The sequence below is a fragment of the Pagrus pagrus genome, assembly GCF_965226575.1.
Source record: "Pagrus pagrus genome assembly, chromosome: 10".
NCBI classification, from domain to species: Eukaryota; Metazoa; Chordata; class Actinopteri; order Spariformes; family Sparidae; genus Pagrus; species Pagrus pagrus.
Window position 1 is genome coordinate 12,708,187 of NC_140194.1, and position 25,086 is coordinate 12,733,272.

At 42.0% G+C, this 25,086-nt stretch overlaps 2 protein-coding genes across 5 annotated transcripts; one reads left to right on the plus strand and one right to left on the minus strand.

The window, feature by feature from the left end:
• On the plus strand, nucleotides 1–10,936 carry sergef (secretion regulating guanine nucleotide exchange factor). The gene is made up of 11 exons (XM_084363644.1): nucleotides 1–226; nucleotides 509–647; nucleotides 2,671–2,823; nucleotides 3,724–3,818; nucleotides 4,170–4,230; nucleotides 4,311–4,424; nucleotides 4,747–4,809; nucleotides 5,506–5,664; nucleotides 5,750–5,916; nucleotides 7,339–7,375; nucleotides 9,764–10,936. Exons 1-11 carry the CDS (start codon nucleotides 158–160, stop codon nucleotides 9,952–9,954), a joined length of 1,248 nt encoding a protein of 415 aa, XP_084219770.1. The 5' UTR covers nucleotides 1–157; the 3' UTR covers nucleotides 9,955–10,936.
• kcnc1b (potassium voltage-gated channel, Shaw-related subfamily, member 1b) lies at nucleotides 7,180–23,918 on the minus strand. Of its 4 annotated transcripts, XM_084363642.1 has the most exons (5): nucleotides 22,678–23,918; nucleotides 17,551–18,466; nucleotides 16,771–16,944; nucleotides 13,049–13,085; nucleotides 7,180–8,690 (listed from the first exon to the last, which is right to left on the minus strand). In XM_084363642.1, exons 1-5 carry the CDS (start codon nucleotides 23,239–23,241, stop codon nucleotides 8,642–8,644), a joined length of 1,740 nt encoding a protein of 579 aa, XP_084219768.1. In that variant the 5' UTR covers nucleotides 23,242–23,918; the 3' UTR covers nucleotides 7,180–8,641. The 4 variants fall into 4 exon arrangements, with proteins under 4 accessions (XP_084219768.1, XP_084219769.1, XP_084219767.1 ...); XM_084363643.1 differs by lacking the exon at nucleotides 13,049–13,085; XM_084363641.1 differs by lacking the exon at nucleotides 7,180–8,690 and having other exon boundaries at nucleotides 10,931–13,085.
• Nucleotides 23,919–25,086: the final 1,168 nt, after the last annotated feature.

The following is a 25,086-nucleotide window of genomic DNA, read 5'->3' on the forward strand; positions in this document are numbered from 1 at the left end:
TCTGCTCAACGTGGCGGAAAGGCAGACGAAAGTGCAAAATGTTTTTCATGATTTCCTTTGTTTTGTGCTCAAAACATCCCAATCTCAACCTGAAAAACATGTGTCTGACATAACAGAGCCGTTGGCTGTGTGCTTCACGACAGTGTCGTAAACTCGGATGTACTCATTGGTACCTAGGTGCTCCATGGAAACGAGCTCGCGGCCGGAGTTTTGTTTACAGTCTTGGGTAAGTTGTTGTCTTCGCTATTAAAGTGTTGAAAGTTGTTCATTTCTGGCTGTGTAGCTTTAATGATCTCAAATACTCAACACCAGCAGAGTGACAGCAGACTGGGGAACGATAATGCAGCACTTTGGCTTACGTTAGCTTAACAGTCGACGAAGTAGCGTTAGCTCAAACGTATAAGTGACCGGAAACAAGCAGCCGTCAAGTTTAAGTTAACGTGTAACTCAGCATTTATCTCAGTGAGTTCTGTTCATTGTTAGTAAAACTAATATCGATGTCTGTCAGGGAGCCAACAGCTGCGGGCAGCTGGGACAGGGACATGTGGAGGACCTGTCAGATCCCCGGCTCTCTGACACCGCTCCTCTACATAACAAGGCAGTGCGGGCTGTCAGCGGCGGCGGGGGTCACTCGGTGGTTGTCACCGGTAAGTTAAGTTTTCACCAATTTGCTCCTAAACTGTAGTTTTTCTTATAAATTCAAGCCTCTGTCCGACTGATGAAATGTGATACAACGTGAGCAAAGTCTGAACAATACATAGGTCATGTGGCGCTCCCTACTGGACAAATAAGTTAAGTGTCGATCATGTTGTTTGCATTTAGTTAAAGCGGCACCATGTAGTTTTAGAGAAGAAATTCAAACTCAGAATTTTTTTAATTTACAATATTATTAAGGCGAAAGTACAAACTCATAAATGTTCATTTTTTCCATAACTGAATAAACAAGCTCTCAGAGGAAAATAAAGTCCCAGAACAGTTTGAAGCTAGTCTGCTAAATATGAGGTCAGTTTGTTTATTCAGTCATGAAAACGACAAGCGTGTTTATTTAGTTAATTTAGGCATAATATATATATATATATTTTAAAAAACCTTGTCATGCTGTGGCGGTACTGGCAGTAAATTGCTTACAGGCCAGTCCATCCTACATAAAAATATAACAAAAAACATGTAAATCTAGGAGGAATGCCCAATGTCCGTTACTTGGACAATTAACCAATAAACAAATGCCTCCTACAAGCCCCAGGGAAATAAAATGTAAAACTGAAGGTGTATAGAGGTTCCCAAATAAGAACAGTTTTCCTTACTAGACTGATGTGGGAAGCCAAGAAAATTCTAAGGGGAACGAGGTTCTCAATGGGTCAGGGACAGATTCAGAATGAGGGTGAGAGCCACCTGTGTGTCATCACACCATGATTGGCTGGGAGGGAAATGCCCCGAGCTGCTTCCACTCCTCAATCAGGAGTCAGTTTCCTCACCCTACGCACAGATGATCTGAATCTCCTGCAATTTGGCTTGAGGGATTTTGGAAAATCAGCCCAAAACAAAGAGAGACAGCAAGTCTCAAACAATGGGACTGCTACAATGCCAACCTTTAGCCCATCCCCGCATGAAATTATACAACAAGAAACATATACCCAGCTCTGCAAAAACATACAGCCAAAGAAAACAAACAATCACAGTATACACATCTTTGCAATTTGGGTTACAGGTTTCACTCAAAAATTCTAGTAAACTGTGTAGAAAAAAAAGACATAAACTGCCTACACTAATTTTTATCCTGATTAAAGACTAAACTCATTTTAGGAATGTAACAAATGACAACATGAGACGATATAAAAAAAATGTCATGTCACGATTATCCTGTCCAATATAATTATCCCAGTAATCAACAACATATTCTTAAAATTTTAAAATTTTAACTAAAATTGCAATTAAAGATTCTGAAATCACTATGTTAGGAAATATATATTTTTATTGCATCACAGAGAGGACATGCATCTTTTTTTTCTGTGAAAAACAAACAAAGAAAGTTCATTAATCATGAAGTCCTTCTGCACGAATACAGGATAAATAAAGGGTGGTAACCCTCATCTACCTGTTGTTTTTTAGTTTGGAATTCATGATTTCATTTCATATTTACACATTTATAATTTTACTTGTTTTTGTGTGGGATACAATTTGCAAGCCATGCCTTCAGCCACGGTGACAGGGTTAGACAATCCAAAATAAGTCAGGAAACCAATACCAGTAGATCAGTGAGCTAGACAGCTTTTTCAAATTATTAATGTGAGGATATTCACAATATAATGGAAGATAATGGAAATTCACCATGATCAATTTATCATGAGTGTTTTGTTATCGTAATCCACGAAAATATCTTTATTGTTCCAACCTAAAATTTTGCACACATCACATGTAGGTACAAGGCTACTAAAAAACAAAACTGTTGTCTGTTGAAATACATTTACATTTTGGAGTCAGTATGTTGCTGTTAATTAATGTTTTTTTCCTCATCTTCGCTCAGTCCCCATGTAACTGTCTAACTTAAATGTTTGTATCTGAATAGCCAACTCATGCTTTGTGTATTGTCCATCTTTCGGTTATTTTTTGACTTACCAACAATAAATGACATGATTCCCAAATGTTTGTGGTGTGTTTTGTGTTGGACAGAGAATGGAGAAGTATTTGTGTGCGGACAGAATGACAGAGGCCAGCTGGGACTTGGCCACAATGCAGACATCTCAACTCTTCAGCTCTGCCCCAGCCTGAGTCAGAGGGTCACACAAGTAGCCTGTGGTTGGGATTTTACTCTTCTCCTCACTGGTAAGAACCATTTCTCACCAGGATGTGATGCTTTGTGTTACATGTCCACTTGGTTCAGAAGGATAGAAGTTTAAGTCTTTACCCAGAGATGTTCCTTTCAGGCAGGGATAATGGATAGGACAAGATTACATTTGACTTATTCTTCAAGGAAAATCTGTATGTCACAGCAGCCAAAAAATAGACGGGACAGAAGTTTAAAGTCATAAAAACAAATTATTGATATGTAAGAATATACAGATTAATCAGTATGTAATGGAGTAGAAGTGCAAAAGAGTGTGATCAGTGAGTAATATGACTTACTATCTACAAGAATCCAACTACATTAGAGTACATTACCAGTAATTACTAGTTTCCAACTTGTAAACATCATTCATGCCAACATCCAGTTTGTAATTACGACTGGGAGACTCAGCTTTTTTTAAAGCAGCAATGTATTTGCCATGACACTTCTTGAAATAGAAATGTCTGAAAAGCAAAAACTTACAGAAACTTCTAAACCTACATTTTATGAATATAGGGCAACATTTTCACTGCATAGTGTTTTTTTGACCCTCATGCAACCAGCTGTACAATAATAAGAATCATCGTACAAATACTTGTCATAACCATGGGAATCTCTCCCACGTCTGTCTTTCATCACGCATAATAAGGGTTGTCCTAAAACCAGAAAAAGTCGAAGGGCTACCATGCAGAGTAGTTTTTCCCCGAAGCCACATGTTCCACAAGTCTGTAATCTTGCAGAGTTTACTGGAGGAAATTACCCAGAATCCATAGCGCAGTAATGTTAAAATTGGTAATGACTGAGGAAGCCTGGCACTACCTTCCAACCATCCAAATGTTGAACATTTCAGTGCATTTATTCATATAGATATTTCCTTTCTTTTTATGTCACACTAACAGATTATGGTCGAGTACTGGCATGTGGCTCCAATGCCTTCGGACAACTTGGTGTTGGTCAGACAGTCACACACTGTGCAGATCTACAGGTTGTTGAGGTGAGCACATGAGCGCTGGTATTTTACATAATTTAGTCCACACAATATTGGCAAAATACCTGCTAAATGACTGCGCAAGAGGGTATGCTGATTTCAAAGGTACAATGATAAACAGTGGATGTGTAGTCAGAACACAATTAAACACCAGAAGGGTCCACTTCAGTTGAGTCTCATTGTAGACTGAGACAGGTGGTACCAATCAGTGCTTGTTTTATATCTAAACAAAACCTATGCACCATGTATTATCACACTACAATAAACTTAAAAAACTTGATAATTAACCAACTTCACCACATGATCACTTTGATCAGTTTCTTTGAAGCCGATGTCATTGTGCTGTTTTATTCTCAGAGTCTGAGGGAGCCAGTTGTGAGTATCGCAGCGGGACTCAGACATTCACTAGCTGTAACACGTAAGTTTGCATCAAAAACTTTCTCAGTGCATTTCTTTTACAGTCAATCTACAAACCCTAATTTTCTGGTCCACCTTCAGACTCAGGGTGTGTGTATCAGTGGGGAAGAGGTCTTTTCAGTCATGCTAAGAGAGCACTGAGTCCACAGCCTGTTCCAGCACACCTCAGCTCTATGGTGCCCACTCTGGTAGCAGGTGAGTGAAACTGTGTACTGAATAGAAGTAATTAAATGTACTAAAACTTTTAATTTGTTATGAAACAGAATCAATTTAATACTGATGCCTCTATATGACCTATATAGCAAACAAAACGTCCGCGAGAAGATGGACCGGCTTCTGAAACCAAATGCATGTTTTAGTCTAATCAAGATCTTTATGATAGGAGGCAGTGGTGCTCAACAAAAAATGAATGTTCCTTGTAGCTGCTTTAAAGAAAACAAAGTTTTTAGGCCTTAAATCGCTTACAATGTCTTTGAGTATTGATAAATGTGACCAGATATTTCTGTCTATGTTGCAGGTCTGGATCAGAAAACCCCACAATTGGTGTCCGCAGGAGCAATGCACTGTGTGTGCCTCACAGGTAAGGCGTCAGCATATATGACAACCATTACTCCTCATTATGAAGGTTCTGAATTGTCCTATTTGTGGTAGCTTGTCAACACAGGAAACATACAAGGCAGCAAATCAATTTAAATAAAGCAGCCCAAGGCAAAAAGTGGCTTGATTTTGGATGCAAGCATTCCAGCAAGATATTTGCACCACAAACAATAGGATATAGCTTTCAAACTGGCCACAGTGCCCTTCAAAATGTACTGGAATCTTCTTTTTAACAAACAGTTCAAGTTTAGTTGAAAAGGGATTCTCTGCACATCTTCCAGCAGCATGCAGCTGAATCAGATTTTTTCTCAGATCGAGGACAGCAAACCTCTAAGGGAACTAAAAGGACTGGAGCAGCCTGTAAAAACAGAGAACACACAACTACTGTGCTCCATTCAGCATTTCATCGATGTGCACAATTTCACTGAGTGGCTTAAAGTGCAGCAAACACGAGAATCATTTAGAAGCAGATATGTAATGTAGTTTGTACAGATCTTCCTCAGAGAGTATTTACTTTCGGGATGAACCAGTGAGTTGTTTTCCACTTCATGTTCGTACATCACTCCGGCCTTTCGTCCGTCCTGTAATTAGTTGACCAGCGCCACTCAATTACTGCTCTGCTCTTATGGTTGCTGCCTCTGCTGGATGAAGAGTAATGTCGCTCCTGTCGTGTGTGCAGGAGACGGCAATTTGTTTCTGTGGGGAAGCAACAAGCATGGCCAGCTGACCGCCACAGAGCCCTTCCTGTCCTCTCCCACTCCTGTGAAGCACTCGCTGCTTGGTGGAGAGAAAGTCATCCGTGTGTGGAGTGGCTGGACACACATTGTAGCTCAGACAGGTCAGAGATAATGACACATATAATGTTTGTGAAAGGATTTAAGAGTGCAGTTGTATTATCTAAATAAATTCATCATCCATATCAGAGACTGGGAGAGTGTTCACATGGGGCAGAGGAGATTATGGACAGCTTGGCCGAGAAATCCTGACGAAGCAGCACCCAGAGCGGCAGACAGCAGGTCCTTCAGCTGGAGGTGGAAACCAGGAGGCTTGCCTCCCTGCAGAGGTTGAAGTTCTCCATGGAGCGACACACGTAAGACTTGTCATTGTTGGACACAGACTGAAAAGCCTAGAAGGCAATTCAAAACTGGTATACAATTGTTTTAGATTAAGTGTTATTAGTATTACTGTATTGATTCTTATTTTTGTGGTCTTCAGATTCATATTTTAGCAGAAACTGTCTGTGTGAGTCCAGCAGGAGGCAGCAAACAACCACAAATAAAAATAAACTGGAGCTGGGGGTGTTTTTTTTCTGAGATGAAACACAGAACCTCTGAATGAGAGCCAGGCCTGCTAAGAGCAGGTTCTTAATGATTTGCATCTCTACATCTCTCTGTAAAGCGCACACATGTTCCCAAAGGACCACTTACACTTAGTGAAAGCAGAGTTCTCTTCTCCCATAAGGCCAGTTATGTGTGAGCATCACGGGATTGCAGCAGTTAACCCGTAGCGTAAATGGCAGCTGTATGGCCTGTGATCGTCGCTGTTAAAGTGGATGTCAGGGACGTGCAAGGGCAAGCTCTGGATCACTCTTCCACTGCGCACAGATCATTGCAGCAGCGCCGGCATATGTCAAGGTGCAGTCACCTTGTGTGTGTAAAGCTAAAGGCAAGATGGATTAGCTGAGTGGACTATGAATCTCTCAGCCCAGCCTACCATGTTAGTCCTCCTCACACTGTACATACACACCCACAGAGTCAATATTTAGTAAACTGTCACACTTTTATGAGGCCTATGAACATTACTGCAGTAACAAATTACAACCTGTCAGTGGTTCAGGCATCATTGGATGTGTTCCTATTCATGGTTCGTGGCAGCTGTATGCTTTATTAAAAGCAATGCTTTATCAGAGCAGTTTAAACTGTATTAGTGAGGATATATGTACACAATCAAATTACTTTTATTGCTAGTAAAGCTTTAGTAATCAAAACTGGCATCTAGAAAGCTCTGCCTTATGTTTTCACTCTTTCAGGATCAGAATTTAAATGTGTTCCATCAATTCCTGTCGCAGTTCTGAAGAGGACAGACTGCTGACCTAAACCTTGTATAATTTAATGCCCTTTTTTCTGCAAAGGCAGGCACACATAGCCATCCTGAGACAGTTGCATTAACTGCCCCGGACAGCTCAGCAGTGTGCTCTAGCTTTTATGAATGAGCTGCTACAGTTTTTCCTGCTCTACTTTCCGATGATACACTGCGAGGCGAGCAAGCATCTAATGTATTTACAGAAGTAATCGTCACTAAAGTTATTTGTGCTTATGCGTGCAGTTGTGAATAAAAGTTGGATGACTACATGTTGACACATGGCATTTTATTACAGTTTCAGAGCAGAATTTGGTTACAAAGCATCTCAGTATCCATGCTGGCAGAACAATTCTTGGATTTTACAGTCTTAACATAGGCTGTTTGCCTTCAACATGCAGTTTAATCACCTTTCAAATCTTATCCTCCACAGGTTGCATGTGGATCTGAACATAACCTCGCAATTGTAGGTGAGTGTATTCTCTAAAAAAGTTTCTGTACATTCTCTTTTGTGTGTTATTTTCAAAAACTGCCCTTTTGCAAGAAAATAGATAAGCATAAACATCTGACAACATAGCACACAGCTGCACTGAAAAGGTACATATAAGAAGAGAGAAATTAAGCAGAAATAGTTTAAACTTATTAGGGGGACTCGAGGGACTCCACATTTGGCCTAACATGCCTCTCACTCTAACTACATAAAGTAAAAGAGAATAGACATAGGTGAACTATTTCAAGTCATCCTCCCCTCTGTAGCAGAGCATTAGTAAGGGAACTGTCTAATACGTTGCAGTTAAACATCAGTGTGAAATATTAATCCTTCTGGTAATGCTGTAGAGGATTTCTGAGGTCATTGCTTTGTGGCTTTTGCATCAGGAAGTAATTACAGCACGGATAGATGGGTATCACTGACAGAGGCAATTACCAGAACAGGCCTGTAAAAGGGCTGAATTAACCACACACACATTTACAGGCATGTTTTTCCAGTTTGGAGCGCAGTCTCCCTTTATCCACGCAAGAAAAGGACGTAGACATTGCAATCTTTCAATCGTGATTTCTCATCAGGCTTACCAAGATATCAAAAGTGCTTTTATTCTTTCCACGCTTGCCAAAAGTCTCCAGACCTCCTATAGCGACAGACTTCCACTATAAAACATTTTGGAAGTAAAATCTTTCACATTAAATTTTCAACAGTGACCCAGTTTTTTGTTTTTTTTACATCAGCTTGAATAAAAATATGCCAGATGAACATTGAAGCACAAGCACAGGGCTCCATTGTAGAGGAAACGCTGGACATTGTGTCTATTCACTTTTAAAGTTCTGACCAATTTGAATGTTTTACTGGGATGCCTTTATGATAAAGACATTATCAACGCAGGCTGTTCGCATAATGACAGGTCTCATAAAGCACTGCTCTGTGCTTTCAGAAGTTCAGTTATGTGATGAGAAAGCAGGAACAGTCGAGGGAGAGCTCGTGAACCTCGTGTACCCCGCTCCTGCACCATGCCTCCCCTTTTTCCTCCTCCTGTCTCGAACGAGGTGGCAGGAGCAATGAAATAGCAAAACAGGATTGGAAGCAGAGACCTGAGTGCTGCTATTTCTGGTGCTGAAGTAGGTCAGGCGGAAAGGAACGGAGAGCACTGCATGCTGCTCATGATATCTGTTGCCTGCTCAACACTTGCCCATTTGCACCTGAGGAAGTGCTCCTCCTCATGTATGAAATTCATCATCGGTGGTCAGAGGTGGGCGATAGGCCAAAGACGCTGTGGGCACAGCTCATCCAATCTGAGGAAAGATTGTTGTTAATGTGAACATTTTGAACTGAACAGGTACGTATGAGGACAGACACCTTAGATCAGATCCTGTTTTAACTTGTACCTGTAGTATGATGATGTAAGGCAAGCTAAAAAAAAAGTTGCAGAAGTCCTGCAGATCGTGTCGCTGTGGTGTTGTTTATTAGGTGTGAGATTTTTAACTGTCGAATGTAAAACCAAATGCCAGGAGTTTGTTTACAAGGAAATGGCTTTTGGTTGAGGGTCTTGATTTTGATCCTTTTGTTGTGCCGAATATTGCGCGGGCACTTAGTTGCCATGGAAACACTGATGTGCTGTACTCCAGTCAGCGAGTCCATGAATTAAGCACAGTGCCAAAATAAGGCTTTTTCCCTAAAGGACGAAACATTTCAACACATTATGCTCCCGTATAAATGAGATATTTACTTAATAATCAAAGATGCAGACGAGTGCAGTCAACTTATAAACACATGCAGCATCTTAAAGATGAGTGTGTTTGTATTACAAAAAGCCGTATCTGGCAGAACGTCACACTGACATAAGCTGCTTGGTGTGATATCTTGGTCTGTTAACTGGCGAAAACATATGTGTCACATGGGCGAATCGAAATCTTTTGATGCCAAGCCGGAAACACAGAGACAAAGAAACCCCCCCGATGAAATAAATGAAAAGACGGCATGAGAGACACACAGCTGCAGGATGGGGAAAGCTTGAAGATGTGTTACCCTTGAGAAAGCAAGCTCGCTTCTGTTGCCATAGCAACGCAGCCTATTAGGTAACTGTGTTGCCATGGCACGTGTCTCCTCGGTGATGCGGACCTGACCACACCCACCAACACCTCACCAGCTGTGAGGAGCAGGGAGGCTTTATTACTGGCTGAGTGTCAGTCTTGGGAACAGAGAGGCTGTGCGTGTTTGTGTGTGTGTGTGTGTGTGTGTGTGTGATAGCGTGCTTTCTGTCTTCTGCACCAGACTTTATTTTTTCTCTCCAGGCTGCTAATTTTATCCTACGGTACAGTGCTGCAGCCCTGTCTCTCCACTGACCCATGACCCCTCTCTTTTTCAGGGGGGCGTCTCCTCTCCTGGGGCTGGAACGAACACGGAATGTGCGGAGACGGTTCACAGACCGACGTCTTTCAGCCACAGCTGGTTTCTGGTCTCAGACCTCTTCTGATTGGCTGTGGAGCTGGACACTCTATGGCAGTGTGTGCTGCGACAACGGACTCGAGACAAAATTCTGCCACGACTCCACTTTAGTAGCAGCTGACCGGAAACATTTATTTATTCAGCATAAGGCAATCAGGGACTAGAATAATAGAATTAACATATTTCTGACTGATTTAGTGGCTTTTTGGTGCAAAGGCCACATATCTATGATTATTTTAAGTGCCTTTAAACATACAATAACTTTCACCTTCCAATAGGCCGCCTGAGCTCCTTCAAAAGGTCAGACTTTAAACTGCAGTCATCATAAATACTGTTGTGTGGTTGCACACGGGCTGAGTTATGTTACATGTGGACAGAGGCCATCATTTCTCTGACCAGCCCATCACTTTGATGGCCATGATCAGGGCCGGTGGCTTTGCAGGACATGGCCGGGCCTATGGCGCCTGGTCCACCTGCCATGTTTGTCGTCTGTTATGGATCATGTGAGGGATTGGCTACACTGGTGCTATAGCTCCATCTTCCCATGTCAGCAGTTTTATTGCTGTGATCCTGAGTGTCAGGAGGCAGTCAATCTCCGCACTTCATACTAAAAAAGATCTCTGTGATTTAATACTTACACATAAAGTACACTTTTTTTTCTCTTTGGCAACTGTCCATCGCTTATTTCTATTTTTGTCACTCTATCACGTTCTTTGATGTTCTGTTTGTCTCATTGCACCATTTTCATACTGAACACTCTTTAAAGCCCTCTTGGGGGAAATTTGTCCGCTGCGTTTGACCCAACTTGCATATTTATGAGCTGTGGGCAGTGCAGCAACAGGGACTAACTGCAGGTCTGAAGCCAGGACTGTAGTCAAGGGCAATGGCAGGATTCAGGATGGCTCATGGATCATGTCTCCAATCATTTACGTATTTATTTTAAAGAGTTTATTTTCTAATAATGTTATGTGTTTATGCAAATTCAGTATAAAAAAACATCTGTATCACTGAAATTAAGCATTAATGAAAATTAATGTGCTTTTACCTTGTTTATTTTGAAAAAAATAAATCAACACTCGTTGAAAAATGTTAATTTCTGTGTTTTTTTTTATTTATTACTATTTATTGTACAAGCCTGAACTGTATTGGTCAAAAAAGACACAAAAAATCCCTAAACAACAAACCAATCAAAACGATCACTGAACACCTTATTGAGATAACTAACCACAAAATACAGTGTTCAAAACACACACTCTGAAATCTCACTAGACGGCAGACATTAGTTGCCTCTCAGTTGTGTTATTGTTTCAGTTTAATGTTAACAGCTGTACTTTTTTATTCCGTGTCGGACAATGACCAGCACACTGCCCCCCCATTTATGCTCAGCTCTGTTGGCAGATTCAGATCTGCTGTACCTGACTGCACCCAGATCTCTGAAGGTTGTTGGCAGTGCGTTTGCAGTTGTTTGGTAAAAAAGTTGGTCCCTTCTCACTAACTTTTCCACACAAACAATGAAGCTGTACTTGGTACTCAACGACTCTCCTGCAGGTTTTTAGTTATACTCTCATTGCTTGCCTTCAGAAGCTGATCCATGCATGGGTCCTTATTGTATCTGTGTGCTTTTTGAGTAAATTGAATTGACGCTTGTTTTCAATGGCTGGTGACTGATGGCTAATCTAAAATAAGATGTACATTAATTCATCATCTTGGCTGAGCTTTACCAACATGATGAATGATAAGATTAATTTGCATAACATAGGCACTTGTCCGGTTTGAGGTGAATAATGTTTTGGCATTGGTTAGTATTATATACTAATATACCAATTTGCATGTGTGCAGAAAAAGAATAATAATCCAATTCTACATGATTGTCAATGAAAAAGTTCTACATAATAATTAATGTCTGACCTGTGATATGAGTTCATGTATTTTATAAATAATCTGTCTTTGTTAATCAAAGTGTAGCTACATAGGAAGATATATCAGCATTCCATTAATTAATTATTTTTTTATTCATTTCATTTGTATTACCAGTTGCTAACAGCGTGCTTTAACATTTTAATGCCTCATTAAAGAATAAGTTCACCCAACAATTTAAATTCAGTCTATATGAATTTACCCTAATGCCGATGCAAAGTACATGAAGTCTCGTAGTCCTCCGAACACCCTGGTCTGATCTGGGAGCTCAGGGGGAGTGTTGGTGTTGACACTGCTGGCACACAAGCTTTGAAATGCAACAGGATGGGGCTAGCAGGTTAGCATGCTAACTTCTGAAGATGTCTCCGCAACACAGTACATAATGTCACAATGTCAAAGCTTCACATTCAGTTGATCATTTCAGTTAATATTTTCAAAGTTTTCAACAGACATTCTTACATATTGCACCTTTTAAAACAAGTCAACATCTGCTTCAGTTGTTTAGGAGAATGCTGCAACACTGTTTTGCTGCGAAGCTTCAGAAATGTTTTGTGAATTACGAAAATTCACCTGACTTTCCATCGTCGTGAGGGTGAGTTGATAATGACTGAATTTTAACTTTTGGGTGAACATAGCCTTTAATACAAGGTAAGAGTTGTGTTTTTTCAGTATGATCATCTTTTTCTCTAGATTGTTTTTTTTTTTTTGTGGATGTTATCTCTTTGATGCCTGAAAACATATCAAAGGAATGTAAAAAGTCCACTGGTGCAAAACAGTGCAAAAGTCTACAAAGATGTGACCATGACAGTGCAAAGATAATTGTAATTGTTTTGTCTTCAGCGGCCTGACTGATGTGACACGTGACAGTTTTTTGCTGGAGGGGTGAGGGAGGGAGGGGGGGTATTGTGTTTAAAATCGGAGCAACATTTTTTTTTCTTTCAACAGAAGAAGCACACAAATATTTGATGATCACTCAAAAACATTGGTACACACAACTTCAGCACACATAAAAGCGTATTTACAGCACTGGCACACACCAAAGAATAGGCACACAAAATTACAACACAGTAACCAGTCACAGATACTGAGCTACATAAGGCTTGACAACAAAACTTCCTCAGTGCTACATCTATGCTGAGTTTGTGATGTACAGGTTGTCACTGTCACACCCATTTAAAAATACTAAGTAATACACACAACAATGCTACAGGACTATCAGGTGGGTGATGGGCCGTTATGGGTCATACACATAGTGGTTGGTACACCATGGTTCATAACACAAACTGACTCTGTTGGTTGTCTGCTCCGGTGCTGTCGCTGGGTCTCTATAAACATATAAAAAAAACAATAACAAAAATAAATTATTACACAAATTATGTATAATGGTGGAAATGATGGCGATGATGGATACCTCTGGAGGTTGCGGGGAGAGGTGAGAAATGACACTAGCTTGGAGAGTAAAGAAAATGTGCTCCGTTAGTTCCTCATGGTAGACCCACAGGTTTACCATGTATTTCCCATGCTTAGCCAAGGCATCAGACAACGATGTACTGTCTGTGTGCAGAGGTTGGACTCTGAGTCGGTTAATAAACATGCCCCAATCATGCTGCGCTCTACAGGTTGATGTACAGTAGTTCGGTCATTGTCATGCGTTTGTATACTTTGCGTCATGCTCTTACAGTCACCTCGTTTTTGTTATGCTCTCTTTGACCCGGACACAGGTAGGGAGGGTCAAACAGCAGTTGGAAGCACTAGCTGTAAGCTAGTGGGAAAGGAAGGATGTATGTATGCATGTGCTGTTGAATAAAAACGGAGTCTAAATGCTCTTTGTGTATAAAATTTATTTCATGCAAGGACTTATATTTACATATTTTATTTGAATACTTTTCTGTTGCATAAATGTAAAATACATGCATTTACCTTTCCCCAAGTAGACCCACATCCCATACTGTGCTGCGTTGTACTTTTTTTCTCTCCCACTTGAATTGCATGAGCATATAATTCACCTGCATCTCTTCACATCAAATCTTCACATGGTGTTTTTTTTTTTTTTTTTTTTTTTTTTTTTAAATATATAACGTCCATTAATTACCACAAGAGACATGACTCGAACTGTAAAACTCTGCTCATTCAGAATAAAAACAAAACTTGGATGAGTTGCTATACTTATATCTTCTTCTGATTGGTCAACATAAAATTTGTTAAAGTGCCCTGAAAGAATTGTGCATAATAATTGGGACAGGATCAATACATGTAACAGTAACAGTATTGATGTTTTAAATCAATAGACGTACATACTGCAGGAGCCATCGTGACATCTCTGGTTGATCATAACTCAATACATTTTTGGCTCTGTAAAGTTGCCTGGTCCCCGTTTATCATATTTGTGCTTTATCATACAAAAGATTTATTGAGATGGGGATTATAAAGTCAGTATTCTTTCATTCTTGGAGCTATATATCCCTCTGAAGGTTAAATCCTAGTGTGTGTTGACAACAACCAAGAGGGCGTTTTCTACTGTGATTAAGTGTACGAGGGTGGTGCAAAAGGTACAAGGTGCACCCTATAAAATAAAGCTTTCGTCACACTGTTATGAGCATGGTATAAAGTGTATTGATGCTACACAGGGAGCACTTACGTAATATCATGTCAATTTTATTACTCGCTTTTACTTTGCCTCACCAGGTATGAAGGCACCGTTGTTTTTATAAATTGTGAGCCTTAATTTAGGCATCACAGCAGTAATAGAAGTTGCTGCAGACTACCGATGATATTGAAAAACTACCAGTAAATATATTTGTATAAAAACTATTTATGCTCATAACAGCATTAGTTGGCTTTCTGACAGATTGTTCAAGTTAAATGTTTTTAGTTGGAGGCCCCAGTCAAATAAATACAAGAAAATAAACATATGAATTTTGGGGAAAGGCAAAGAATGGCAGCTACATAAAAATCTCTGCTATGACTGAGTCTCTTGTAAAGCTGTCTCAAAATGCATAAAAAATGACAAAGCTTTAGAAGCTTTAGAAAGAAAAAGGTTTCTTTTTTTTTTCTTACAGGTACTGCGATACAGTTAGCTTCTTGTTGAACATAATTTCTCATGCAGTTCATGCAAATGAACAAACAGTTTTAGTTCTGTTGACATTAGATGTATTCAGCACTAGTATCATAGGAATTGTCATCATCTCCATATTGCATCGGACATCATGAACATCACGATCAAATTTTCTTTTCTTTTTTTTTTTTTGATGGCCACTCAGATAACATCTCGTCTTGTCTGGATTGCACTTTTCAGAATGATAACGTCTCTACTTTGCAACGTACAAAGCACTTGAGAGGAGTTCCCTTAACAGCTGGTAATAATACCCTTTTGGATATGTTTAAAAGCCATGTAGTGTTAATGTCCAGCATATTGTTAGCAGGGGTTACATCTTATGAAAATTTCTTTCACAAAGTTGTAAAAAGCAGATGAGATAAAAGTTATTGGCAGAAGAGTATGTGAGATCAAAAGCAACAGAGCAACAGGCAATGATGTAAAACACAAGGAAAGAGTGGGTTTAGCCTGTGGTCGAAGTTGAACAGTGCTTTGTCTGCAACTGAGGTGACCCATGCAGAGTGGCATGTGCCAATGTTTTCTAGTCTAGGATATGATGACACACCCAAGGAGAACACTTGGGAAGCTTGAGTATAAGCACAGTTGAGATACAGTTTTTTTCAGAAAAATAAAAGAAAATAGAAATGAAAATAAGCAGGAGCGAAGGCAAGTGTCAAAGCAAAAAATTTGACAGGAAAGATAAGGAGGAGGAGTGTGGACTGGCCTTCCAATGGCATTGTGTCTGCTACTCAACCATGCTACATAATGGATGGGATGGGAGAATGTGAGTGCTGCATTAGACAGGGTGGGCTGCAGGGCAGGGCGGACACTGAGGACACTCCAGAGGCATCCCCGCTCATGCCAGACATGCTGTTAAGGCTCCAAGGCTTTTCATAACCTTCAGTTGAAAAACAGAGAACGTTCTGAGTACACTGCAGCACTGAATCCATGACAAAATGTTTTGGTAGCTCCTCACTGGTAAATACTACACCTGTTGCTTTCTTGTTTTTGTCTCCAAAGAAACAGGTCAACACAGACTTGAGACAGATTATTATTCTCCATGCATTGAGTGCATCAGGAGTACAACAGCATGCACCGGGTGGTACTGGAATGGTTCGGAGTAGAACACTATAAAAGACTTGAAAAGGTAGGCACCTCAGGTAGGGAATGTTTTCTCCGCTACAGGTAGAATTTCATACTGTACGCCATTTACTGTTGATGTGCTGGCTGCACACACAGCTGGAGACTTTCTCAAAAGGAGTGTTTTTTGTAGATCAATACATTAAAAAAAAAAGAAAAAGGGTTTAATCTTGTTATTAAATTGTAAAAATCAGTAAATTAGAATTTGGCTCTCCATCAGCCTTCCTCCATTTGTGTTGTGCTCCTTCACCATACTGATAGCACCCATCAGCAAGACACTTCATGCACCGTTATGGTCAAGAGGAATGTTCTCATAAGTCAGGATCCTGCATGGTATTTATCATTAAAACACATATACATACATGGTACACACATAGCACATAAATACTTTTCTTAGGCAACACATTCTAGATCATATAAATCTTGAAAATAGCTTTCTTACTTGTAAATAAATAGGGGTATTACATTATGCATGGTATCAAAAAATATATTATGTAGATGTGGACAATTATAATGGACATTTGTGGTGATTGTGCTTGGTCTGAACAGATGTGATTTAGAATATATACAATTCCCAAAGGGATGATTGAGGAGAAGCAGCTGCTGTGAAAGTGTGCCATAAGAGGTTTGTAGTTGTGTGTGTGTGTTTGTGTGTGCCTGTGAAAAACTGAGGTGTAACACTCAGCAAAGAGGGGTAAAAAGGAACGTATCCTGTCTACGGTCTACAGGGTGTCAGTGTCTTACGGGGGCCTGTGATTGGCTGTTACTGTACGTACCCCTCCTCACTCTGCCCCCTGTGTGGTTGGGGCGTTCAGCAGTGGTGACCAGGAAACAGGGCCGCTCTCTCTCGCCGGGGCTGAAGATTTCCTCCGGAGATATGGCCTGGTCTATATGAGGGCAATCTTCGTTGGCCAGAGCTGCGTTAGCTGCCTCACCGTTCAGCTTGGAATCTTAAAGTAATACCATAAAGAAAACAAAACAAAAACAGACAAGAAAATCTGGTTTCATATACCAGCTTTTTTTTTTAGAAGTTAAGCGCTACATTTTTTTAATATATCTTCAGTTTTCACGTAGGTATAAACTTATCACTGTATGTACTGTATAGCTGCTGTCTCATGTTTGTCTTGCACTCTGTTGTTCTATTTGTTTTTGAGCACAAACTGTATCAGAGGTCAATATATGTTTGCCAGCAGAGGAATTCAAGAGGAAATCAAGTGACTCTGCTTGCACGATCCTAGGATTACAAATACATGATGATTGCGGACTCTCAGTTAGTCTTAAGAGAGAGGAGGAGTGAATCACTGAATTAAGAAGTACAAAATCAATAGCAGGATTACTCACAGTCCCTCTATTCTCCTACCCAGAGTAGAATATGCTTTTCATCACATATTTTATTGATTGTTTTTCAGTGGGAAACTCATTTGTTTAATCTCATGCCTGAATCCTCAGCTAATTGAAGTGTGGGAACAGACAAACAATGAAACAGCTGAGTAGTGATGTGTCTGCTTCAGGAGGACAAAGGAGTGATGAGACAACAATTCATTTTTGTTTCTTACCTTGAAACTTTATCTCGAAAACGTCGTCATGGGGGATGGGGCTCTGAGGTTGGGAGCTGATGCTTGACTTACAGAAGTTTGGAGAACCGGGTTGGGGTGCCCGAGGGATATGCCTGTTTTTTTTCTTTGGTAGTTTCTGTTTTGCCATGGCCAGCGAGTAATACATTCCAAAGTTGTTGACAATCACAGGGACGGGCATGGCGATGGTCAGCACACCTGCCAGGGCGCAGAGGGCTCCCACCAGCATACCGGAGGTCGTCTGAGGGTACATGTCTCCATATCCGAGGGTGGTCATGGTTACCACGGCCCACCAGAATCCGATCGGGATGTTCTTGAAGTGCGTGTGCTCGCTGGCTCGAGGGTCGTTGGGGTTAGCTCCGATTCGTTCAGCGTAGTAGATCATAGTAGCAAAGATGAGGACACCGAGAGCGAGGAAGATGATGAGGAGCAGGAACTCGTTGGTGCTGGCCCTCAACGTGTGGCCCAGCACCCTCAGTCCCACGAAGTGACGCGTCAGCTTGAAGATACGAAGGATCCGAACGAAACGGACAACTCTCAGGAAACCCAGCACGTCCTTAGCTGCCTTGGAGGAGAGCCCGCTGAGGCCCACCTCTAGGTAGAAGGGCAGGATGGCCACAAAGTCGATGATGTTCAGGGCGTTCCGAATGAAGTCAAATTTATTGGGGCAGAAAGTTATTCGCATTAGAAATTCAAACGTGAACCACACCACACACACGCCTTCAATGTAGGTGAGGTAGGCCGCAGTCTCAGTCTCCTGGTAGGTGTGCTCGATTGTGATGTTGTCCACCACTTCCAGCTCGGTGCGGTTGATAATGGGGTTGAAGGCCTCGTGGGTCTCCAGACAGAAGGTGGTGATGGACACCAGAATAAAGAACAGCGAGGCCAGAGCCACCCACTGAGCAGGAAACACGTATAGGGTGCAGACAAAGAAACAGAAGGGAGAGGGAGGAGGGAGAGGAGAACAGGCACAGAAATTAATGCAATGTAATCAAGCTTGACGCCCCAGCAGCAATTCTTAGCACGACACAATGCAATTCAATCTATTATCAGAGACAGTGGCTTCTGCTTTGACAGTAACTATGGCATTGACACACTCTCTCTCTCTCTCTCTTTCGGCTCTCTCTGTGTCTTGATTCAGACGTGTCATTGTAAAAAGGGACAATCAATGCGAGCTCGACGTTCTCGCTTCCCATCCCTCTGCTCCATCTCAAGGTCATGGCATTTTCAAGGGTATGCTCCATGCAGAATTACAAAGAGCGGGGCAGCAGAGGGAGCAGACGGGACATTAGTGTCAACCCCCCCCCCCCCCCCCCCCCGACTAAATTTAGCTAGGGCTCTTCCCTTCAGCACCATCCCCACAGTAGGTCTTTCCTTACACAAGGTCACACTGTCCAGATGATCAACTCTTGGGAATCGTAGCCAGCTGACCTGAGGACACACTTTTATGAGAAACCCATATTTCACTTAATGGGTGAAAGTGTACTTTAGCCTTCATTATGTATTGATTAGATGATCACATTTCATCTCATTTAGGCTCTGTTTTTCTGATGCATACTACATGGGTGTAATAGATACAGTATTTTTTCCATGGTATTGATCGCAACCCTGTTCTCATGTTATCCTCCTGATCGCAGCTTTACAGTGAGTAGCTTGAATGGGGAAAACAGCTGTTCCTCCAACGGGGATCTGAAGTCAATAGATCAGAGTCGGTCGACAAAGGAAGAATGGATAGCCAGTTAATCATCCTATGAATCACAAAAGTCAGATCAATGGCAGTTTGACCATGCACAAAGCTGTCTTTACGAGAGTAACTGAGGCTCTGTAGGGCTTCTCAAACTAATGCACAGTGTTGTCAAGCACCTGGGAGGAGAAGTGAACGGCAGCAGGGAGAGGAGTCGGAGTGGGGCATGTTCAGGCACGAGGAAGTCTCACATATATTCCACTGAGCAAAAGGAAACGCAGCGTCTTAGTCAAGTCCATTCACAGTGTGTCACTAAGGAAGGCATGCAGAGCGGGATGGAAAACAGGCCCTCATCATATCATCTCATCTCATCACAATTCATCGCATTGTGCTGAGGAAATCACTGCTGCTTATGACTGTCTGCTTCCCATCCATGTTAGTATGATAGTCCTGACGGAGACTGTGTCTTAGCAGAGACTACTGTACAGCACAGACGTCTGTTCTGTCAGAAGGGCTGTCCTCGTTTTGCGAGACGACTCACACTGATCAAAGAGGACACGCACCAGTTTTGATGAGGAAGATGAGGAATAATTGCAGTCGAGACATTTTTAGATGGCATGTGAATGATCTTGATGTGTAGACAAAAGGAGCACTTGACTAAAAGACAACATGCACCTTTGTCAAGCTAATAATGTTCAGCTTTTGTTGGTCTACGAGAGAATTCGTGTCAGTTTCTGAGACATTAGTAGAGTGTATGCGGTGTTGTTGTATTGGATTGCATAATATTGTTTTGTCCACCCCCTCTACAGTATGTGCTGTACAAGATAACAAGTACACACTGGAAAATACAGTAATACGATACAATTCGACCACACTGAAAACTACAACAGATTGAAATCAACAGCAAAGACTGGATTACAAACTGGAACAAGACTTTCAGGGGCCCTAAAAGCCAGAGATTTACTGTCAGCCGGTTTGTGTCAATTTGAATAATTGCAGATGTGTTTGGGAGTGTCTCCTCTACCTGTATCTAAATTGAAATGGTTCATATTCCTGAATAAATATCACTTAATTACCTTGAACAGCTGGGACTCACAGCTCATTGTTGCTTGGGGGGACATCCGAGTTAATCCAGCTCTGTCAACGCCTCATTGATGCAGTATGAACAGATATTTGATATTTTAGGGTTATTGACAGACGTGCCCTACAGATAGCCTGCCCATCTGAAACTATTTTAAGAGATCATAATGCAGAAAAGGATGCTGGGTTCATTTATAATTATTCAATTTCCTGTGAAGTGTGTTTTTTTTAGTGCACTGATCTCATTTTAGACGATAAAGTTTATTGTGAAACTCTAAAATATCCGTCCTCTGTTACTTATCTCTGTCACAGCTCTTTGACAACCATATTTGAAGGAACATTGCAAAAAAATGTAAATGGATTGTTCACTCTCTGTATCACCATTGGCCCCAAATATCGAGTATCAGTCGGGCTCTAATTGACAAAAGAGCTGAAACAAGTGGACGATCGATGAGTTCAACTAAAAATTAATTGGTTACAATTTTGGTAGTTTAACAATTTATGGCAAAAAATGCCTCAAAGTTAACCGCCTCTTGTTTCTAAAATAAGAATGATTTCTGATTTTCTTGGTTTTCTTTGACTGCAAACTATTCCTGACTGTTTGGGACAGAAAAAGCAGTTTCTTCAGAAAGTCATGACAGACACTTTTCTGGCAGAAATGCATCCTTCAGTTATCTGACAATTATTGTCACATATCTTGATGAAAATTACCTTGAGCTAACACCTGGAAATGTTACGTTTGATGTGACCCTTGTCCCCCCTACGATGTAACAAGTGAGAGGGTAAATGTATATACTTCTATTGTTTTTATTCCTTTTATTTCTTTCTTTCTTTTTATTTATAAAAGACGTTTTTTGCTTCCTGTCCTTTCATTCTTTATTTTTTCTACCTTCCCTTAAGCACTCATTTTTGCCATGATATATAACTGTAAAAACAGGCACACAGTAAAATACTTTTAATTATCTTTTGTCAAACCTCTGGTTGCCAATAAAAAAGCAGAATTATTATTATTATTATTTTTAAATTACCTTTGGTTGCAGCCCTATTGAACAGATGCTGTTGTCATTTTGTCCAGCTCATGCACATCAATTAGCAAGAGAGTTGAAAAACAAACACCACCATCACTGCCAGCACACGTCAGCGTGATAAAGCCTCTGAGCTACTTTCATGTCGACCGCTGACGCCTCCTGACACCCTGGCTCGCTGAGCCCTCTGAACATCCCACCCTTCAAACTGTTAAGCAAAAGCTGCATCTCATCAGGGGATGGCCTCTGTCTGTAAATTATTTGTCTTTGTGAAAGTTAGGAACGCTGCGGCCTGAAGGGAAGACTGTTTGCTCCTTATTGGCTAATTCTCCCTGTTGCTGGCAAACCACAGGCCTACAGTGATATGCAGTGACAAGGGTTTTCCACTGCTGTATCCACTGAGAACAGAGGCTGTAATTAACTCTGAGGCTCAGTTTTAATTAATCTCCTTGCCTGTCTTGGGTGAGCTCTGTCAATCTTCGCTCTTTGCTTTGTCTGGCTCACTGATAAAAGTAGGACACATCTGAGGAGTTTTCTGCTTTGAGATGCACAAGGGTGTGTGTGTGTGTGTGTGTCTGTGTGTGTTGGTTAAACCACTTTCTCTAGTGCTTGATGTAAGAGTGAGAACATGTCAATACGGTTGACACTTGCTGGATGGGGCCTGATAACTAATTACACCAATCAGTCTGCTACAGCTGTTAAAGCAGCGTGCAGCACAGCGGGCCTGTGTAGGGGGCAAAAAACAAAAACATCCGAAGGTGTAAAGTCATTTCACTGCCACCATCGAGGGGCATCACGCCCAGATGGAAAAGTGCCCATGACAACGACCAAAATATGTGACTTCTAACAGCAGCCTCATTTTTGTCTGGAGGCCTGCCACTAAACTTCTGGTGGTGCCAAAGATCTGGTTTCCTAAAGTGCAGATGACCTATTTAACCACAGAAGCAGCCCGTGTCCTGGAAATATCAACCCAGAGACCTGTGAGAGTGTCTTTACTGCGAGATAGGGGAGGGTGGGAGTGGAGACGTGCATGGAAATGACTGTGACAGATGAGCTCTTTGCGTGATTTGTCCTCCATCTTTCTCAGCACAGTCACACCCCTGCTGTGAAGACCCCTGGGAGGGCAATCTCAAGGTCATCAAAAGCCTCTCTGAACCTCCCACATCCATCAGTCTTTGTGTCACCATCAGGGGACAGAGGCAGACTCATTCACAACTACAATCCCGTTCATGTTTCAAACCAGCATTGAGACCATTTAGAAGTGGTTTTTGAGCTTCAGCACGAGGAAAGTAAGCATCTTAGACTTTAAAGGCTACTCACCCTTGCATATTTAGAGGAGTAAGGGTCCTCAAACAGAGCCCAAACGTACTTCTGCCACCGGCTCCACAGGCTTCCGCTCCTGGCATCAGGAGTGTCTCCCTGCGCCAGCCTCCTCGTCATCTCATCCACCTCATCATCAGCATGCTCCGGCTCTGGCTCCGGATCCTCGTTCGCCAGGTCTAACAGTCCCCCCCCGCCGAAACTATCAAGGGCCTCCTCTGCCTCCCGGTGCTGGCGATAGGTCATCCAGCAGCAGGGCTCCACGTCTGTCTCATCAATGCCCCAGAAGGCCAGCTCCTCCTCATACAGGGGCCCGCAGACATCAGCCGGGCAGTGCAGTTTACCTGTCCTGTAGTAATTGAGGATGTGTGCAAAAACGCCAGGGTGGCGGTCGAAGAAAAATTCCTCGATCTTGGCATCATAGTCAAAGTGGTTGGGCGCATCAGGCTCGGCCAACCAGGACAAGCGAGTGCCAGGTAGGGTGCGCAGGGTGCTGCGGTATGTCTGATGTCTGATCCCTCCCACGTTTATCACAATGCGATCCTTGTCGTCGCTCAGGCCCATTGCGTCCCCTAGGCATTTCTCAAATAAGTTCCCTTCATCGCAAAGGTAAGTCCAGGCGAGCCGTGCACACCATGCACGGCAGATCAGACTGAGGGAGATAAATTATGTAAGGGAGGCAGCGCGCAAAACAACCTGTCGTTTCTCACCAACTATGAAAGAAATCAGACTGCATCCCCCGACGGACCCTGTGCGTCTTCTACAAGCACCTGCTGTGCCACTGGAGGATCATAAAACGCGTATAGCTGCCAGACTCACTGGAGGGTATAGAACAGAACCGAAGTCCAAAAAACGATTGCAGCCAATGGCATCACATTAAGAATGGACGTCACATAGTCGGTAAATCCAAGATGTCGAGATAAAAGGACACAAACGCTGGCGGTTTTGCCCCCCGCCGGCAGAATGAACCCAGCTCATCGGGCTGCACGAGTTGCGGTAATTGATCAGACGAGTGTTGAGCAGGTTTGTGACTTTCACAGCAAGGTGACTGCGGTGGTGCTGAGCGGACAGCGCCTGTCCGGAGACTTCAGTCCCTCCTCTGTTGCTGCCTGCAGACTCACCTCCTTCACACCGACGCTCAGCCCCGCTCCTTTCTCTGCGTTTAACGACTCACCGCCGCGCAACAGCAGCTCTTTGTCTCAGCATCAGGAGGAAAACATCCACAGCCTGTGTGTGACAGGGTGAATATACTGGGTTTTTTTTTTTCTTCTGAGCTGCGTGGTTACACCATATAAATAAATAATCAGAGGTGAGAGAGAGTCGACAAAACCTCCTCCTCCAAAAAAACAAAACGCCCAAACTGTCTGTTATTCACACCAGATTTGAGCATGCCCAGTGGAGGTTTGTTAAAACATCACATCCACCAGTGAAGGCTGGTCAAGCTGTCACCGCTGCCCACTTCTTCTTCTTCTCCCTCTCACTTAACGTCGTCGCCTCGGAGGGTGGCGGTCAGTCAGCTGGCTGGAGAAGATGTGACCCTGGAGCCATGAACGCGCAGATCCGCCCATAACATTAAAAACCAGTCTGCTCATAGATCTTCCTGATTTACAGATGTCACCACTCAACACTTTAATCGACTTACAGTTGGCGTGTACGTGTGTGACGGGGAGGTGTTTCTAAAACAGTGAATCTGGAGAATTGGATTTTTTTTGGCGCAACTCTTTGTTGCTGCACTTGATGCGTGAATAATTAGCTCCCAGTTGGGTTTAATGTGCCAGCAGAGGGCGCTGCCGCTCACCGCAAAGAAGGCGGTTTTTGTTAATTAACGTGAGAACTGAAGAAACTTGTCAACACATTCAAAACATGGAGGGTTAGACCATCAAGTAACAACTGCGACTTAGGAGTAGATCTGATCATCCCCTTTATAGCAAATCTTGCACATTGTCTCATGAAATACTTCACTAACTTGACAAAGAATGAGGAAAATAAGGACCATAATGTCTTGTTATCACTGATTTTTAAACTTTCTTTCTTTCTTCTGTCTGTCTGTCTCTGTTTGTTTGTCTTTCTTTCTTTCTTTTTTCTGTCCTTTTTGTCTGTCTCTCTTTTTCTGTCTGTTTGTTTTTCTTTCTTTTTTCTGTCTCTGTCTTTCTTTCTCTTTTTTCTGTCTGTCTGTCACTGTCTTTCTTTTTTTCTGTCTGTCTTTCCTTTCTATTCTGTCTATCTGTCTTTCTTTCTGTCTTTCTTTCCTTTCTATTTTTCTGTCTGTCTGTCTGTCTTTTGGGAACATTCCTGACTTTTCCCTACATTTCCCCTGAATAAAACACATTTTTTAACTTTCAGAGGAACAAAACATGCCTCCCTGCTCGCTCTTGCGGCTGGGGATCTTGTTGTTCACTCTCCTTCCTC

What these genes read in the sequence shown, in the direction of transcription:
- sergef (XM_084363644.1), top strand. Translation starts at nt 158, where the DNA reads ATGTACTCATTGGTACCTAGGTGCTCCATGGAAACGAGCTCGCGGCCG. An exon ending in TTTTACTCTTCTCCTCACTG is followed by an intron (nt 2,824 to 3,723) that starts GTAAGAACCATT and finishes TCACACTAACAG; the next exon opens with ATTATGGTCGAGTACTGGCA. An exon ending in GGTGCCCACTCTGGTAGCAG is followed by an intron (nt 4,425 to 4,746) that starts GTGAGTGAAACT and finishes TCTATGTTGCAG; the next exon opens with GTCTGGATCAGAAAACCCCA.
- kcnc1b (XM_084363640.1), bottom strand. Translation starts at nt 23,241, where the DNA reads ATGGGCCTGAGCGACGACAAGGATCGCATTGTGATAAACGTGGGAGGG. An exon ending in ACTCCTCTAAATATGCAAGG is followed by an intron (nt 18,467 to 22,677) that starts GTGAGTAGCCTT and finishes TTTCCTGCTCAG; the next exon opens with TGGGTGGCTCTGGCCTCGCT. An exon ending in AGGGGGCAGAGTGAGGAGGG is followed by an intron (nt 15,753 to 16,770) that starts GTACGTACAGTA and finishes TTTCAACTGAAG; the next exon opens with GTTATGAAAAGCCTTGGAGC.